At 53.5% G+C, this 16,459-nt stretch overlaps 1 protein-coding gene across 1 annotated transcript in view; it reads right to left on the reverse strand.

The window, feature by feature from the left end:
• Nucleotides 1-16,459, reverse strand: part of Tbxas1 (thromboxane A synthase 1) — a 204,968-nt gene that overhangs the window by 8,708 nt on the left and 179,801 nt on the right. The window contains exon 10 of the mRNA XM_004629042.2: nucleotides 527-618. Within this exon, the coding sequence (XP_004629099.1) occupies nucleotides 527-618 (92 nt within the window). The remainder of the gene's footprint in view (nucleotides 1-526; nucleotides 619-16,459) is intronic.

Consider the following 16,459-nt stretch of genomic DNA (forward strand, 5'->3'; position numbering starts at 1 on the left):
GGGCTATGCTGCCCTCCCCAGCGGGCCCTTGTTTGGGGGAGAAGCAGACTTGGTTCCTGCCCTCGGGGGCCTTGCCGCTTAGTGGGACTGGCTGTGCATTAGTGACATGTTGTGGGAGGAGGAAATGTGTCCAGGATATGACATGGAGCAGCTCTGGGGAGGGGGCAGGTGAGACACGGCAAGCGAGATGTCCTTGGCTGAGTGGGACCGATCAGACACAAGAAGGCACACCCCAAGCCCACAACAGCCCCTCAGTGGGGGCCCAAGGGCAGGGGCCGTGCTGTGTTGTGTGTGGAGGATTAGCAGAAAGTAGATGCCTGCAGCTGCTGAGTGAGTGAACAGGCAGAGGCACAGCACTGCCCGGGCGGGGCAGGGGCCGTGTTAGGGAAAAGCTGGTGAGGCTTTGAGACTGCAGGAGCACGGGCTGGAGCCCCGGTGCAATGCGGGCTCAGACCCCACCTCCAGGACCATGTGGGTAATGCAGCACTGGGGCCCACGAGGTGGGCGGGGTGGGTGGCAGGCATACCTGAAGGCTGGCGGGTACATCCGCAGGGTCTCAGCGATCACCATGTCCAGGTAGGGCAGGCCTTCCTGGAGGCTGCGGTAGTCAGGGGCCACCTAGTGCGGCGGTCAAGACAGAGGAGGGAGGTGGTGTTAGCCTGGGTCTCAGCACTGGTTCAGAATTTCAGCGTCCCAGTCCAACTTTAGCCAACATTTGCTTGGAAACCCCAAGAAGACAGATAGCACCCCATCTCATCAGGCCAGCACCCCACATGTTCTGGGTGGTTTATCCTACTGAAGATGAGCAGACACAGCCCTGGGCTCAGGCCGGCCCTGAGGGAAGCTTGTCTCTGAGGCCACGGTGGCGGCTGCCTTGGGAGAGCTGAGGCTGGAGCTAAGCACTGCTCATCCAGGCTCTCGCTGCCTCCTCTCACGGCTCACATGAGGAAACTGAGGCCCAGCCAGGCTGTCACACGGGTAACAATCAGTATGTCATCAAGCTAAAAGACAAGCAGCGAAACAAAGAAAATAAGTCTGCAATGCAAAGAAAATAAGTCTGCAATGCCTAAAATGAATGAGTAGTGAAAAAAGAGAGTGGGGGCTGAGGATATAGCTCAGCAGCATAAGTGCCTGCCTGCAACCGCAAGGTCTGAGTTTGATTCGGAGTACAAAAAAGAAAAAAAAAAAACCACACCTGTAATCCCAGCTCTTGGGAGGCTGAGGCAAGTTCAAGACCAGCCTGGACTACAAAGTGAGCTCAAGGCCAGCCTGAACTGCATAGTGAGACCCTGTCTTAAAAAGGCAAAAAACAAAAAAAGACAAACTCAACCCACCCCCAAACAAAGAGCTGTTCTCAATTAATAAAGAATTTAGGTGGCATGCGCCTGTAATCCCATTGCTCAGAGGCTGAGTCAGGAGGATCGCCAGGTGTTCAAAGGGTACAAAGACAACTCATTAGAGAGGCTGTCAAAGGGTAGCAACAGGCAAAACCAAAGAAGTACAAGTTGCCATGGCAAAAAATGCGAAGCCAGGGGCTGGGGAGATAGCTCAGTGGAATAAGCGCTTCCCTGGCAAGTGCAAGGGCCTGAGTTCAATCCCTGGTTCTGTCAAAAAGAAAAAAACAAAAAACCAAAAATGCGAAGCCCAGTGAGAGTCCTTTCTTCACACAGCCTGGGAAATCTGGCAGACACTGGTTAGGTTTCAGGTGTGCAGAGGTTGTAGATCCTGGACCTGAGGTGAGCTCTAAGCAGGATGTGGGTGTCCTTTGTGGGCTTACAGGAAGCTGACTCCCCACTGGTAGCTTCTGCTAGGAGGAGCCTTCCCCACCCACTCTCAGAGGTGGTACAGTTATCTCCCCTGTGGGTGGCAGCCTTGCTGTTTTCAAATAAGCAACCCCAACTGTGGGCGGATCCTGTCTGGGGTGTAGCATTCTTCCGTCCCCTGTGCACCTGGGGACAGCCCCTCCATCTTAGCCTCAGTGTCATCACGTGGTCATTGGGCTTAGGATCTAAGACAGTGGTCCCCAAGTGAGTGCTCTGGGGTGGCGGCAGTGCTGTCAGCTGGGAGGATGAGGCAGGAGCATGCAAGCTTGAGTCCAACCTGGACAAACTACAAGTTAGTGAGACCCTCTTTCAAAATAAAAAACAAAAATGGATGGGGATATATGTAGCACAGTGTGAAGTCCCCGGGCTCAAAGGAGAGTCTGCAGAGGGTGGAAAGGTCAGTGACAGTGGAAAAGACAGTGGTGAGAAATGGGCAGGGCCAGCAGATGTGGAGTCCTCCGATTTGGACACGGGATTGGACCGAGGACCTTTACAGAGTTCCATTTATGTCCTTGTAAATAGATGACCTTGTCTTGCTAAGTTGTTAAGTTGTCCAGGCTGAGCTTGAACATGCAATTCTCCTGCCTCAGCCTCCCACAGTGCTGCGGTTACTGACATTTGTTACCATGCCCATCCAACACACAGGCCTGATGTCTGAGGAGAAGCCACAGCGACAGCCACGCAGCAGGACACAACTGTTAACGGTTCTGTGAGTGAAATCACAGAGATGTGTAGAATCTAACTCAGGTCTGCGCGTGTTCACAGGCAAAGGAGGCATTTGCGTTTCGTAACACAAATAGCAATGGTGGTTGGTTTTTCCCTAGTTGTTCCCGTCTCCAGCTCTAGACCTGCTGCTTCCTAAGGCTCTCAGCTGGCGCCACACTGCATCCCAGGCCACCAGAGAAGTCTGGGGTACGTGGCAGGGCCAGGGGCCAGGGCTTGGCTGGTGCTAGCCCAAGAGTCCTAATAGCATCATCTCTGTCTCCAAGGAGAGCAAGGAAGGATACTGGGCTAGGAGGCACCTCCTTTCTCACCCCCTCCTGCCTGGTGGCCGTTGTGCCCTCTGCCACAGCACGGAGAGGCAAAGGCTCCCCGAGGACCCGTCCTCTGCGTGTGAGGGAGGCTGTACCGAGAGTAGGCCCCCGGGTGAGTGCGCCTCGGACTCACACCGACCCCGGTCAGCAGGCCTGGGGATGTGGACTGGGAGAAAGAAAAAGGAGCTTTTCTCAGACGCGGGAGGGTTGGACACAAACGTCTCATGGAATAGTGAGTAGAAAATACCAGTTGGTTTGAGAAAGGGGCAACAAATGAGCCTTGAGACACAGAAACTTCCAGTGCCCCCCCGCAGCTGCCCCTGGCGCAGGTCCCTCCAGGGAGTTCTCACTGGCGGCCAGCATTAGTGATACTCTAATTTTTTTTTTTTTTTTTTAACGATCAGTTCAGCTTGCCTTGAGGGCGGGGCTGGGGCAGTATGCGGTGCCAGGGACTGAACTGCGGTCCCTGAGCTGGCCTAAGCAGGTGCTTTCGACCACTGAGCTATCTGACTGTCCCTGATACTGTGAATTTTTAAAAAGTCTTAATAAATGCAAGAATGTGAAAGTGAGAAAGTGGCTGGGCGTGGTGGCACATGAACGTCATCTTCACAGGCTGGGAGGCTGAGGCAGGAAGATCATATACTCAAGCCTAGACTAGGCAGCTTAGCAATTCAGTGAAACCCTGACTCAGAAATAGAAAAAGGGCCTGAACCCTAAAAAAGAGAATGTGTAAGAACAGAACAGAAAGAAGGAAGGCCGGGGGACGGAAGACGGAGGCGGCTAGGGTAGGCAACAGAGACCGAGAGCTGCCCCCCAGGAAACAAAAGAAGCGGAATCTGGGGGCTGCGTCCCCACTGGGGGGAGGTGACACGGGTTTCGCAGCCCTAATGGTGCGGTTGGTTGTAAGCTGCAGGCTCTGTCAAAGAAGGAAAACTAGTGAGGGTGGGCGAGGGACTTCCATGCAGCAGCGCGGGTCCGCCTCCGCTGTCTCCTTTGGCCTGCGCTGGCCCCAGGGTATGAACGCTCTGGGTCCCGCACCCGGCACGGCGGGCGCCTGCCCCCCAGCACTGTCCCCTAGGCTCGCGGCGGCTCCGCGCGGCGCCGGGCCGGGCTCCAGCAGGGGGCAGCAAGTGCACGGCGAATGCGGGCTCCCCGCCCGGCAGCGCAAGTCGGGCGCGTTCTTCACGCAGAGGACGGAGACAGGGAACGAACCTTCGCGCCCAGAGTCCCTGCAGAGGGGCCTCCTACGCCATTTCTCCCGAGGGAGCCAAACAGCACGAAGCCACTGCGCTAGGGCGGGACAGGAGTGTCACACACGGGGCCTTCTGGGCCTGGAGCCCTCGCCTAGCCGGAGGAAAAAGAGCCGATGTTGGAGAGAGGGCAGGACAGGCGAACCCTGGGGACCCGCAAGCCGCCAGAGGGTCCTGTGTCTACCCCGGGAAACTGGGGGTGCAAAGGGGTGCATGCTGGGTTTGAACAGCTCAGGGTTAAACCCGTGAAGCAGGGAATGTTGACCCCTACTAGAGAGCTGATGCTTTTTAAGGAATTAGGAGCCAGGCGTCGCGGTGCACACCTGTAGTCCCACATCCCAGGAGGCTGAGGCAGGAGTTCGAGACCAGCCAGTGCTACAAAGTGAGATCAATACCAGCCTGAACTGCATAGTGAGACCCCGAAAAAAAAAAAAAAAGAAAGAAAAAGAAAAGAAAGGAATTAGATCTCATTTTGGTTGTAGAGGGATAGTAGCATTGGGATCATATTTCAGAGGAATCCCCATTTTTAAGAGCAAAATACTGAAATATTTATAGATGATATGGGATGTCTGGGATTAAACAGAAAAGAAACAAGGAAGTGGATGAAGAATGTGGACATAGTGAAGTTGACCTGGCCAAAGAGAACCATGCAGCACACTGGCTTCCCTCTCAGTTTTGTTCTTAGCACCCCCAGAACCTCAAACCCAGCGTCCACCTCTTTGCACCCTGTTTTCCAGGGTAGATATGTGATATGGCCAGATATGTTCCTGCTGAAATGGGTGAAACCCTCAGTACTTGTGTGTCACTCCGATACACTTCTTGTTTGCGTCTAGTACGGTTTTCCATGGTAAAAGAAAAAAATTACAAAATAAAACTTGAAGTAACAACAGTGACTAGAATGGCTTAGGAACTTGGAGGTGTGTGGAAGGAACGAAAAGTGGCTCCCTCAGGCTGGCCCAGCGAGACTGTGACATTGTGACCTGACCCCCTCTCCCCATTTGCCAGGCCCAGGGGACAGGAGGGGGTCCTTTCCCCTCAACATCTTGGGCTGATGTCTGAGAGCACTATGAGGCTTCTAGGGGTGCTAAGAACGAAACAGAGGGAAGCCAGTGTACTGCACGGTTCTCTTTGGCATCTAGAAATGCTGGCAGAAGCTGGGGGCGGGCAGAAATTATTTTGAATGAATAGAAGAGAGGAAGGGAAGGGTGCTATTGCCTGTTCTCAAGGCTTTGGTGGTGCCTGCTTTAATCCAAGTACTGTGAGGAAGGCTGAGGCAAAAGGATCGCAAGTTCTAACCCAGCTTGGCAACTTAGAATCTGTCTAAAAGCCAACCAACCAACCAACCAACCAACCAAAATATCAAATTTAAAAAAGCAGGTGCCCCCAGCTCAGGGTACCCTGGATTCAATCCCCAGCACTGGAGACAGAGAGAAGGGAGGGAGGAGGAGAGAAGGGAGAAGGAGGGGATGGGAGGATGGGGAGGGAGGAGAGAAGAATCCTACCTTCAGAAGAGAAGGGGCTGGGCTCCCCCTGCATGTTTAAATAGAAGCAATGTCTGCAGCAACCAGCCAGGAAGACCAGAGCGCCCAGTCCCATGTCCACCTGGCCACCGCTCTTGGTCCTGCCAGGGAGTCAGGGCTCAGTCAGCAAGGGCTGAGCCTTGGGCCAGTTACCAGGACAACTGCTAATAATAGTGTCCACCCTTCTGGCAGGGCAGGGTAAGGGAGAAGGTGAAGGTGTGGCATCCTGACAGGCAGCAGCACTTCTGTTTGGACACATTCGGCCACAAGCGTTCTCTTTCTTTTTTCTTTCCTTTTTTATTTTAGGGAAGGGTCTACAGGGTGTTCAGGGTCTCATTACTAGATCGGACTCAGTGATCTGCCTGTTTACAGCCTCCCAAGAGCTGGGATTGCAGACCTGTGTCACCATGCCCAGTCTTAATTACTGTTTCAGTGTGCCCCTGGGGTAGCACCAGCACAGCAGGCCTAGGGATTGAGCCCCTGGCCCCTGTGCCTGCTTGCAGGCACTTTAATCTGCTGAGCTATTTGGCCAGCCCTTCTTCTTTTTTTCTTTCTTTCTTTTCTTTTTTTTTGTGGTATTGGGGATTGAACTCAGGCCCTTGCGCTTACCAGGCAAGCGCTTATTCTACTGAGCTATCTCCCCAGCCCCCTACATCTAATTTAAAAGAAAAGAGACAGAAGCCATCTCACACAAACACAGGGATTATCCCAGGTGCTCCTGGCCATCAAGGGATTAGGCAAGTGACGTAAGGAAGACACATACAGCAACCCACCTCACACACTGGTGCACACCCAGGGATTCCGGCTGTGCCCATGGGCTGAGCTTTATGGGCTGTGTTAAAGCCCTTGCACAGTTCCTGTCGTCAGACTTCTGTGTAGTCAGAAGTCGGACAGGATGTCACCTTGTGCATTTCCTGTGACTTCTGGTCTCCCAGCCACACTGCGAGGGAGGTAGGATAACTTTTAGGTCTCTTTTATAAGTGAACATAAACCCCAGACATTCAGAGGTCCAGCAGCCTGCCCAAGGCCTGCAGATTCCAAGCCTGTTCCATCATACCCTGCTCCACAGGCCTCGCTCCCTTCTCTGCTGCCATGTCTCCTTCTTTACTTGCCTCTACGTGTATTATGGAGCAGTAGCCAGCATCCAGAAACTTAGGGTGCAGACAGAAGTGTGGGGCTCAGGAGTTTCCATGATGCAGTCACCCTCATGTGCCAGCGGCCAGGCAAAGACAGGCAGCTGGAGCTCTGGGGGAACCCTCGGCCCTTTCCTGTCCTAGCCCGACGTGGAAGAGAGACAACTTGGCCCGTTTCCCCTGTGCTTGTGTCACAGGACTGTCCGTAGGTAGCCTTCTAGGCCTGACTTCTTCGGTTTCACACGGGGTGAGAGACTACACGTGCATGCTGTATGTATGTAGCTCTGGTGCTCGTGTGTGACCACGCTGCTAGCGCGGGGCTGTGCAGTTGTCTTTTCAACAATAGTTGTTTCTACTTTGAAGCTTTTTCTAAGAAAGCTGATAGGGATGTTTTTCCCTCCTTTCTTCCCTGCTTTCTCTATCCCTCTTTCCACTTCTCTCTCTCTCTCTTTTTTTTTTTTTGGCAGAACCGGGGATTGAACTCAGGCCCTTGCACTTGCCAGGCAAGCGCTTATTCTACTGAGCCATCTCCCTGGCCCTTTCCACTTCTCTTTCTTCCTTCCTTCCTTCCTTCCTTCCTTCCTTCCGCAGTACTGGGAATTGAACCCAAACCCCTTGCACTGGGCCCTAATGTTTGAGACAAGGTCTTGAGAAATTACCCAGGCTGGGTTCCAATTTGAAATCCTCTTGCCTCAGTCTGGGAAAGAGATTATAGGCATGGGCCATCGTGTCCTGCTTTTTTTTTCTTTTTGAGACGGGGGTTATAGCTGAGGCAGAGAATACATCTCCCAAAGCCTCCTGGGCTCACAGGCAGGGCTTTCAGAGGCAATGGGATTGTGGGGGGCTATACCTTCTGTGGACTCAGCCATTGGGAGCCCAATAGCAGAGTGGTCGTTAGGAGCGGTACTGCTGGAAGGCAGCGGCTCCTCCATTCACTCCCTGCTTCCTGGCCACCATTAGGCGAGCAGCTTTTCTCCATCCAGGCCCTTCTGCTGTACTGTCACTGCCCTGCAGGTGGCAGGCTATGGACTGAGAACTACAAGACCCTTAAAGGCCCAAATAAGCCTTCCCTTCTCTCATTTGTGGGTGCTGGGCATTGTACACAGGGTCTCCACACATGACCCAGGCCAGTCTGGAACTTTGCACCCTCCTGCCCAGTCTGTACTCAGCTTTTGGAGATAGTCTGAACAGTTTACAAATGGAGTGCCCATGCTGCCCAGGGAGGTAATGAATCCATTTGAAAGCAGCACGCTGACCCCCTAGTTCCCTCTATCGCCTGTAACTGTGGGCTCCACCCCACCCTGTCTCATCCCTGCCCCCTAATACTATGAAATTGAGCCCTTCTCTCTGTTCCAGGAAAGGGTTAAGAGAAGGAAACAACATATTATTTTGGGAGCCAAGTTATTTATTCCTATAGTGTAGGGTAGGAACAAATAAGACATATCTAATTACCTAGTTAAAAAAAATTGTCCCAATTACCAGCTGCAAGCTCTCCTAAGCAAAAATGCATTTTGGCATCAAATAGATTCAAGTCTTCAAATTATCTGCTGCTCTGTAGTATTTAGGGTCCTGCTGTCTGCACTAGATGGGTCACTCAGAGTTGACTGTGTTTGATGCTTAGAGAAATGAGCCCCTCAGTAAATGATGGGTGAATCTCCTGGGCTCTTTCTCTGCACTGGTGCAGAAGCGAACTGCATTTAATTTGCTGAAATGTTTTCACTCACAGTGCTGGGCAGCATTTTGGGGATAGGGGAAAGGCAAGGTCCAGGGCCGGCCAGATAGCTCAGTGGGTTAAAGCACCTGCTTAGGCAAGTGCAGCGACCAGGCCTCAATCCCCAGAGCGCGGTGCCAGCCCCCCGCCCCCAGGGCTCGTTGAGACATCGATTGAGACTGAGTGTGGTGGTGCACACCTGTAATCCCAGCTCTTGGGAGACTGAAAACAGGAGGATCACTATGAGTCCGATCTATGTAGTGAGACCCTGTAGATCCTGTGCTAAAATACATTAAAAAAAAAAAAAAAAAAAAAAACAAGGTCTGATCCCGGAGCATACAGAACTTATTGTATATTTGGTAAATCATCCCACTGTTCATTTGAATATTTGTGTGTGTGTGTGTGTGTGGCCAGCTCAGCCTACCCTGTGGGCAGGGCTAGCACAGCACGTGGTGCCTGGGATCGAACTGTGGTCCCTGCCCGCTTGCCTAAGCAGGCGCTTTAGCCCGCTGAGCTATCTCGCTGGCCCATTTGAAGATTTATTAGATAGTGGCGGCACTGACAGGTTCTGACGAAGAGGAAATATAGCGACAACACGTCATTTGGTGATCTGACAGTGATGCGTGGAATGATTGGGACAGCAGCTGGGGGGCTGGGCAGCGAGACGGGAAGGTGGCGCAGTAGGCAAGTGCAGCGAGCGCAGGCTCAGCAGCACAGGCAGGAGCTTCCACTGCGACCCGGCCTGCCCAGGGCCAGCAGAGGTGCTTGGGCCAGACCGAGTGCAGGAATGGGTGTTGTTTCCAAGGGTCCTCAGGGCGTGCCATGCACAGCCTGGGGATCGGAGGAAGAGGCACCCAGGGAGGGGCTGGGAATAAAAGGGTCAAGGAAAGAAAGAGGGAAAAGTGTCCCCAGGCTTCCTTCCTGGGTGGCTGAAGGAGGAAGTTTGTGTCACTGGGGACAGTGACTTCTGCCTGGAAGTGGAATGGCTTCGGCCACAGAGGGGGCCACGTCCTCAGGGACGGGAGTGAGAAGGACAAGCACAGAGCTCAGGACTGACCCTTGAGTGGTACGCAGGAAAGGATGGCCAGGCCGCTGGAAAGCACAGGCCCTGGCCAGCATCTCAGTCATCTCCTGCTGGGGTACAGAGATTCAGGGCTGGGACATCACAGGCTGTCAGCTGGCGGAAGGGCCAGAGAGCCCCAGGCATCAGCGGGGAGCAGACCAACACGATGGCTCTGGTCACACATCTTGGGGCAGCAGGTGACAGAGCAGAGGGTGGTGCACCTCCAGGTCCCCACCAGGGGGGGAGCAGGAGATGGAGGAGCCCAGAGAGACCGTGACTCCATCCAGGGAGGATTTCCACAGAACCGCAATTTAGCTCTGTAAGGGCAAGCCCTGCCCACGGGAGACTTTCAAAGGTGATAACAGCATTTGAAGGATTCAAGCAGACCTCTCATCAGCGGGAAGGCATGTGAGGCGGCTGATCCTAACTGCCTTCTGGCTCTGACTCCGTCTAGCGTATCGCCGCCCTTCCCCATCCACCCAGGGGCAGCCTGGTGACCTCAGCAGATCCTGGTCACTCTGCCAGACCAAGCAAATGTCATGGGAAGGCGGCCAGCAGCCCACCGCTCTGTGGAGCCCCCAGCTGCCCCGTCCCTCCTTCCTGTGCATATCTCGTTGATAACACAGCCTTCTAGTCAGAGAGTCCGAGTGCAGCTCACTCACTGTTTGGGGAAATGGTAAACAAAGATAAGAACTCAGAGCACTGGAATTTATTTTTTATCTACTCGGCCTAAAAGCCACTGCATGTTAAATTTAGATGCTGGCTCCAGACCCCTCCCTGCCCCGTTTCCTGCAGTCTCTGCCACCCATTCTAGGAGCCAGGACTCCGGTGACCATACAATACAAAATGTGCTTGCACAGCCCCGGAGCCTTTCGTGCCTGCCTGCCTGGATGTTTATAAAAGTGGATCACTGGGGCTGGGGAGGCAGGGCCACTTCCTCTGGTCTCCAGCTCTGTCACTATTGCAGTGGCAGCCAGCACTGCCCAAATATTTACCCAAATGTCCTCTTAAGCAAGGCCTGGGGTGCTTCTGTCTCACGCTGTCATTAGGGGGACAAGCCCCACGGGAGGTCACAGCCTTTCCTGGGGATCATCTTAGGTTTGTTTATCTCCCTCCTGCCTGCCTGGAATCTGCCATTAAATAGCATTTAAATCCTTTTGCAATCAACGCTAAGGACCTGGAGAATCCTTTTGTCGACCTGGAATTCTTTTGTTTTGAATATGGCTTGAGATACATGAGCCATTGTTTGGGCTCAGAATACTCTGGTTGGAAAGAGATCTCTACTGTGATTGGATTTATTGTAGCAGGAGTTTTCCCAGCTCATCATCAAGTTCCTGTCTCCCATTCACAGTGCAGGGGATCAGTGGGGACAGCTGAGCCCAAAGGGGAGAAAAGAAATAAGCAAAACCAAAAGGTCATGTCCAGAGGGCTAACCAGTGCCCGGTCCTGCAGTGCAGCCATTGTGGAGGAGAGAGGGGTGTTTCTGCAACCAGGGTAGGAGAAAGAGTTGGACCACTGCTCTTGCTAGCATTGGAGAACCATCAGGGGACGATAAAAGGAAAGAGCAGAGAGACAGAGATTCCCGGAACTTAACCCTAGGGATGAGGAGCCCAGAGAGATTAAGTGACTCCCAAACCGGCCAGCAAATGGGAGGGGACAAGAAACGCTAGGCCGAAGGCCTGTGGAGATGGGTCTAGGACTGCTGCAGCTAGAGCTTCAGTTTGCCTTCATCATGGGCCTGCCAAGCACAGCCTGGGACAGCTCGTGAATACTGAGTCGTGGATGCCTCCTTCTTAGAGTTGTGCACTGGGGCTCGCTCCTCTCCCGAGGTGACAGAGGTTCTTAGGGTGACAGGAGACTCAAGGGTGGGTCCCAGTGGGAGGGAAGAGAGAGAGGGTGCTGGAACAGCATTAGCTAAGGCCAGGAGAGACAGGGTCCATCAGCCATGCAGAAAGCAAACTTTTACCAGCACCCGAATCTGCCTCGGCCTTTGCGGCCTCCTGCACCCAGAGCCGGAAGCATCTGCTGATAAAGCACGAGCCTGCTGCTATTTGCAAAAAGCAGCCTCAGCTGAGGCCAGCCGGAAGTGACTAGAAGTACTTTTTAGTATACTATATGCACATCCCGAAGATTGCTTGGCACCTCCTTATGCTTCAAAGACTACTATTCTTTGTTTATTTAAAATCTGAATTTAATTGGATATCCTTTATTCTTGTTTGCCAAGCCTGGCAGCCGTACGTGGTGCTGCTAATGTTAAATTATATTTATTGTTTGTTTTTGGAGTCAGGATCTTGCTGTGTAGTTGAAGCCTGCCTCAAACCTACTACATAGCCCCAACTTGCTGTGATTGTCCTGCCTCAGCCTCCATCCAGAGTGCTGGGGTTACAGGTGTGCATCACCCTGTTCATGTTAGGTTGGAAGAGATGCGGCTGGACCTCTCAGTGGTGTGAGTCAGGGAACAGTTCCGGAGCAGACAAGATGAAACTTGGAGTTGGGCAGATTCAGCCCTCCCACAATGGCTCTGAGAGGTGAGATGGCCCTCGCTGTGTATGCACGGAAATTCTCACTTGTTACTTTTAAAAGAATAAATAATTTTGTCAAATCAGCTGAGCTTTAAAGTATACCGAAGTTTAGTTAAGGGTAAGTTTTCAGGTAAAATATAAATCTCAGGAGTAATTCATCCTTTTTCTTTTATAATGAACTCTTGCAGGATTTTGAGCTTTCTGACCGGCAAGCAGATTCGGAAACAAAAGAGCAGAAATATGCAGTTCAGCGCACTGAGCTGGAAGACATGGGTAGGGACTAAGCTACCCTGGGACTCAGTTTGTTCATCTGTAAAATGGGGAGAAGTAATGCTCGAAGAGTCCTGGGTAAGAGTTCTCCTTAAGGGTTCCATGTGGGTTTCTTCAAGGCTTTGTTTGTGCTTCTCCTTTGTGGCTTACACCAATCTGTTTATTTCTAAAAAGAGCCACATAGAGGCCACATTACCGGAGCAGATGTGCAAAACACACTGGGTACTGGGGGGACACAGGCTACCCCAGTTGTCTAGCCACTGCAGGTGGGAGAGGGGTGCAGGCCCAGGGAGCAAGAGGGATCTTCCCTTTCCCTCCGCCTGGCCAGGGGCTGGGTGCTTCTAGCTAAGGCTCCCTTAGCTGGGTGACCAAAGTCACCAAGATGTGACAGTCACCTTCCCACAGGCAGCCTCTCCTCTTCTGGACACAGTTGGGGCTCTCAGGCTTTACTCCAGCCCCCCACTGGGTTACCTTGTTTGAGGTTTCATTGCTGCTTCTGGGCTATCCTTATGTAGGACAAAACTCAAAGGGGCAGTGCTGGACACCTAATGGTAGGTCACAACCTCCGGCCCTTGCGAAAAAGAATCCTCTGATGGTATGTCCTGTGCCTTTGTGCTTTTATTGGCTAACTGATCTCTGGTGAAATCATTACCTTTCTCTAATAAGAATTTTGTCTAAGCTGGGTGGGGTGGCGCATGCCTTAGTCCCAACACTCAGGAAGTTGAGGCAGGAGGATCACCATGAGCTCAAAGCCAACCTGGGCTGCCCAGTGAGTTCAAGACCAGCCTGAACTGCAGATTGAAACCCTGTCTCAAAGAAGCACATACAAACCCAATCAAAACAGAAAGAAAATTTGTCTGTCCTACAAAGATCTGCTCAGCAACACCCCTGCTCTTGTGTGGCTGAAAAGCTGCCTTCCCTCTGGCCCCAGTGATCAGTGTCACCTCGTGCCTGCTACATAGCCAGCATGGAGTGACAGTACACAGTTTGAGGGGCAGCAGAGCCCGAGGGACATACTGTGTGTGTGTTGGGGGGGCTGGTGGGGACTGTGGTTCCGTGGGGACCACAGGGTGGGATGCAGAGTAGAAGGATTTCCCACAGAAGACGAGGCCTGCGCGGAGGCAATTTTCAGAACAGCATTCGTGTTCTCTCACACAGAAACAATAAAAGCACTTAAACAAGGTTTTGGAACAACACAGAAACGAGTTCCCTCACCGCCCACCGTTTATTGCCATTTTATTGGCTCCTGTTTCTCTCTGTGGCTCCTGCCTCTCTCCAGCCTCATCCCAGCCTAGGGACTGTGACAACAGGATGTGCTCACAGTGGCAATTTGCCTTGGCCTCAGATCTTACAGACTATGGGTTTTGTCTTGGCGTTGGCTGCCCCAGTCACGTACCCAGTGCATTTGTGGACTGCTCAAGACACCCCTGGTGCACCCCACATGGGTGTCTTAGGGGGCTTAGCCTGAGGGTGGTGGCAGGCTGGGATCCCCCCAAGCATCAGGATGAGGTGTCCCAGGGAGGCCCAGACGGTTGGTGGGCCGGCTGGCTGCAGGCTCCTGGGTCAGGCACCAGCAGAAGTTAGGTTCGCTGCCATAGAGCCAGGCGCAGAGAGGTGGGCAGTGGTGGCGGAGAGAAGGGAAGCGGGGCATGGAGGTGGCGGTGCAGAGACGTCACCAGAGCAGCCCTGGGGCTGGTGGGGGTCTGGGACAGGGCCCTCAGGATCCAGGCAGGCAGCTGGGGTCAGAATGAGGGTGTGGGATGGTCTACTCGTGGACACAGAGGCCAGCCCCTGGGGGCTGGGAGCGCTTTGTGACACTGCTCAGGAAGCAGGTATCAGTGTGTGCACTCTCCAAGTGCCACTCTCATGGGGGACACAGGCTGTGGGCACATTCCTAGCAGGCTGCTAGAGCTGTTTTTAGAGCTGGACCTCGTGGAGTGCAGGACAGGTGACTCGGGGCTGTGACAAACACACCCTCTTGCCCGACGACCTCCAGCGGGGTTCATACCCATAGACGCTGAGGTGTCCCCCTCCAGCCTGGTCCTGGGGGAGGGTAGGAGTGGACCGAGCATGGAGCAGGCCACAGAGCAGAGGGGGAGCTGTGGCCTGCGTGGGCACTGCCAACTCATCCTGTGCTCACGTCAGGGGAGCACGCCAACTCTGAGGGTGCATGAGGTCGGCGGGCAGAGACACCAGAGTCGGGCTTAAAGAAGGGCTCAGAGTGTGGAGTGCAGGAAAACCCAAGTCTGCCGACACGTAAGCCAGCGACAAGGACAAGAAAGAGGCGCAGGAGCGATGGTTTTCTCATCAAAATGAATGTGGTGGCCCAGGTCTGTAATCTCAGCACTCTGGGAGGCTGAGGCAGGAGGATCACAAGTCTGGGGCTATTTGGCCACTTAGTGAGACTGTCTCAAAAGACAAGCAACAAATGGCTAGGGATGTAGCTCAGCATGAAGGCCCTGGGTTCAATCCCTTGTACAAAAAAAAAAAAAAAAAAAAGACTGAAAAATGGTCTTAAGATGGGACAGAAGCCTGTTCAGGAACATGTAAAATGAGCCCTCTTGGGACCTCAGATGTCAGCAATGGGAAGGCCCTGGAGAAGGTGTACTGGAGAAGGAGGGTGCTGTAGGGCTTGGCCCAGCTTGGCTAGGAGCAGCCCCTGCAAAGGACTCTTGGGTCCTCCTGGACCTGGCCCAGGCACACCAGAGGATGGGGCGCCGCTGAGGGTCACACTCACCCCACAGGGGCAGGGCTGGGATTTCTCCTTGGGAAGGGACAGCTCCCTGAGACTCCTGAACCCTTGCTCTGGGCGTGGTCAGCTGGGGAGCATGTCAGCCTTACCCTGGGCCTTCAGCCCTCCCCATGCATCTGGGGGACCCGGGGAGAAGTGGCCACCTTACCCTATTGTCGCTACCATTTGGGGGGCTCCCAGCCTGATCTGCTTCCTCTCTCCTTGGCCTCCCCTCTTCTCTGACCCCAGCTGGCATTAGCTTCTTTTTAAAGAACAATCACTCAGAGATGCTGCTGGGCCACTGGGGCATCCTGAGCGAGTGTGGCAGACCAGCATCTATCGGGAAAGTTTACTAGGCAGGGCACGGTGCACAGCTGTGCCTATTTGTGCCAAGGGCAGGCCCAGAGGAAAAGGACATAAGCAGCGGCAGGAGAGGGGCAGCAGGAGCTTTTCTTTTTCTTTTTTGTAATGATACTAGGGAGTGAACCCAGCGTTTTGCACTAAAATACATCCCCAGCCCTTTTTAATATTTTGAAACAGTATCTCCCTAAAATGCTAAGTTATCTCAGCTAGGCTTGAACTTGCAACCTTCCTGTCTCAGCCTCCTGGAGAACTGGGATTAGCAGGCCCAGCAACAAGTGGCCTCTTCTCAGGGCTCCTTTGCCTGCTCATGATCTTCTTCCTGTGAGCCCCTGACTGCTCTCCTGCCGGACCCACCTGGCACCAGCTTTGCTCGGCACGGGAGGAGCCCGCTCCTCCCCTCCCACCCACTGGCTTGGACTCAGTCTGGTGTGGGCTCGGCTCTGGAGTGACAAATGGGGACACTCACAGACACCATGTCTGTGAGTCCTGCAAGCACGCACACGTCCTAGAGGTCAGAGCAGCCTGCTGAAGCTCACAAGAAGCCATGGAGGGTCCAGACCCCAGGGGTGCCACATTTGGGTGTAGAATGATTGGCAGGAAAAACGGGAGCGGGGCGGAAGGTCAGCCCCTGGGAGCCGAGATGCAGACCCAGAGAAGCCAGGCTGGCACAGAGGCTGTGTCATGTAGCTCAGGAGATGCCTGAAGCCCATGCCAATGCCCATGCCGGTGCCCATGCTGCAGGGGTATAACGGTGAGGTGCCTGCAGGAGGTGGGGTGCCAGGGAGCTGCCAGCTTGGGTGGTCTGGGCGTTCACTGTTTCTAAGAAAAGCTAGAACTAGATTTTTGTGGCATTCTGCCTTTTGTATTTGGTGATTAATTCCAATTTAAAAAGCCAAACAAAACCACTAGGTGTGCTCTGGCTGGAGGCCTGGCTCTTTCTGACCCTGGCCACTAGCATGCTGCTGGGACAGCGCTCGGGCGGGATGGCCCCCCAGGACATCACCCAGATGTCTGTGCACCTCGGCTCAGCCTGTGGGAT

Source organism: Octodon degus, unplaced genomic scaffold (genome assembly GCF_000260255.1).
Source record: "Octodon degus isolate 3935 unplaced genomic scaffold, OctDeg1.0 scaffold00027, whole genome shotgun sequence".
Taxonomy (NCBI): domain Eukaryota; kingdom Metazoa; phylum Chordata; class Mammalia; order Rodentia; family Octodontidae; genus Octodon; species Octodon degus.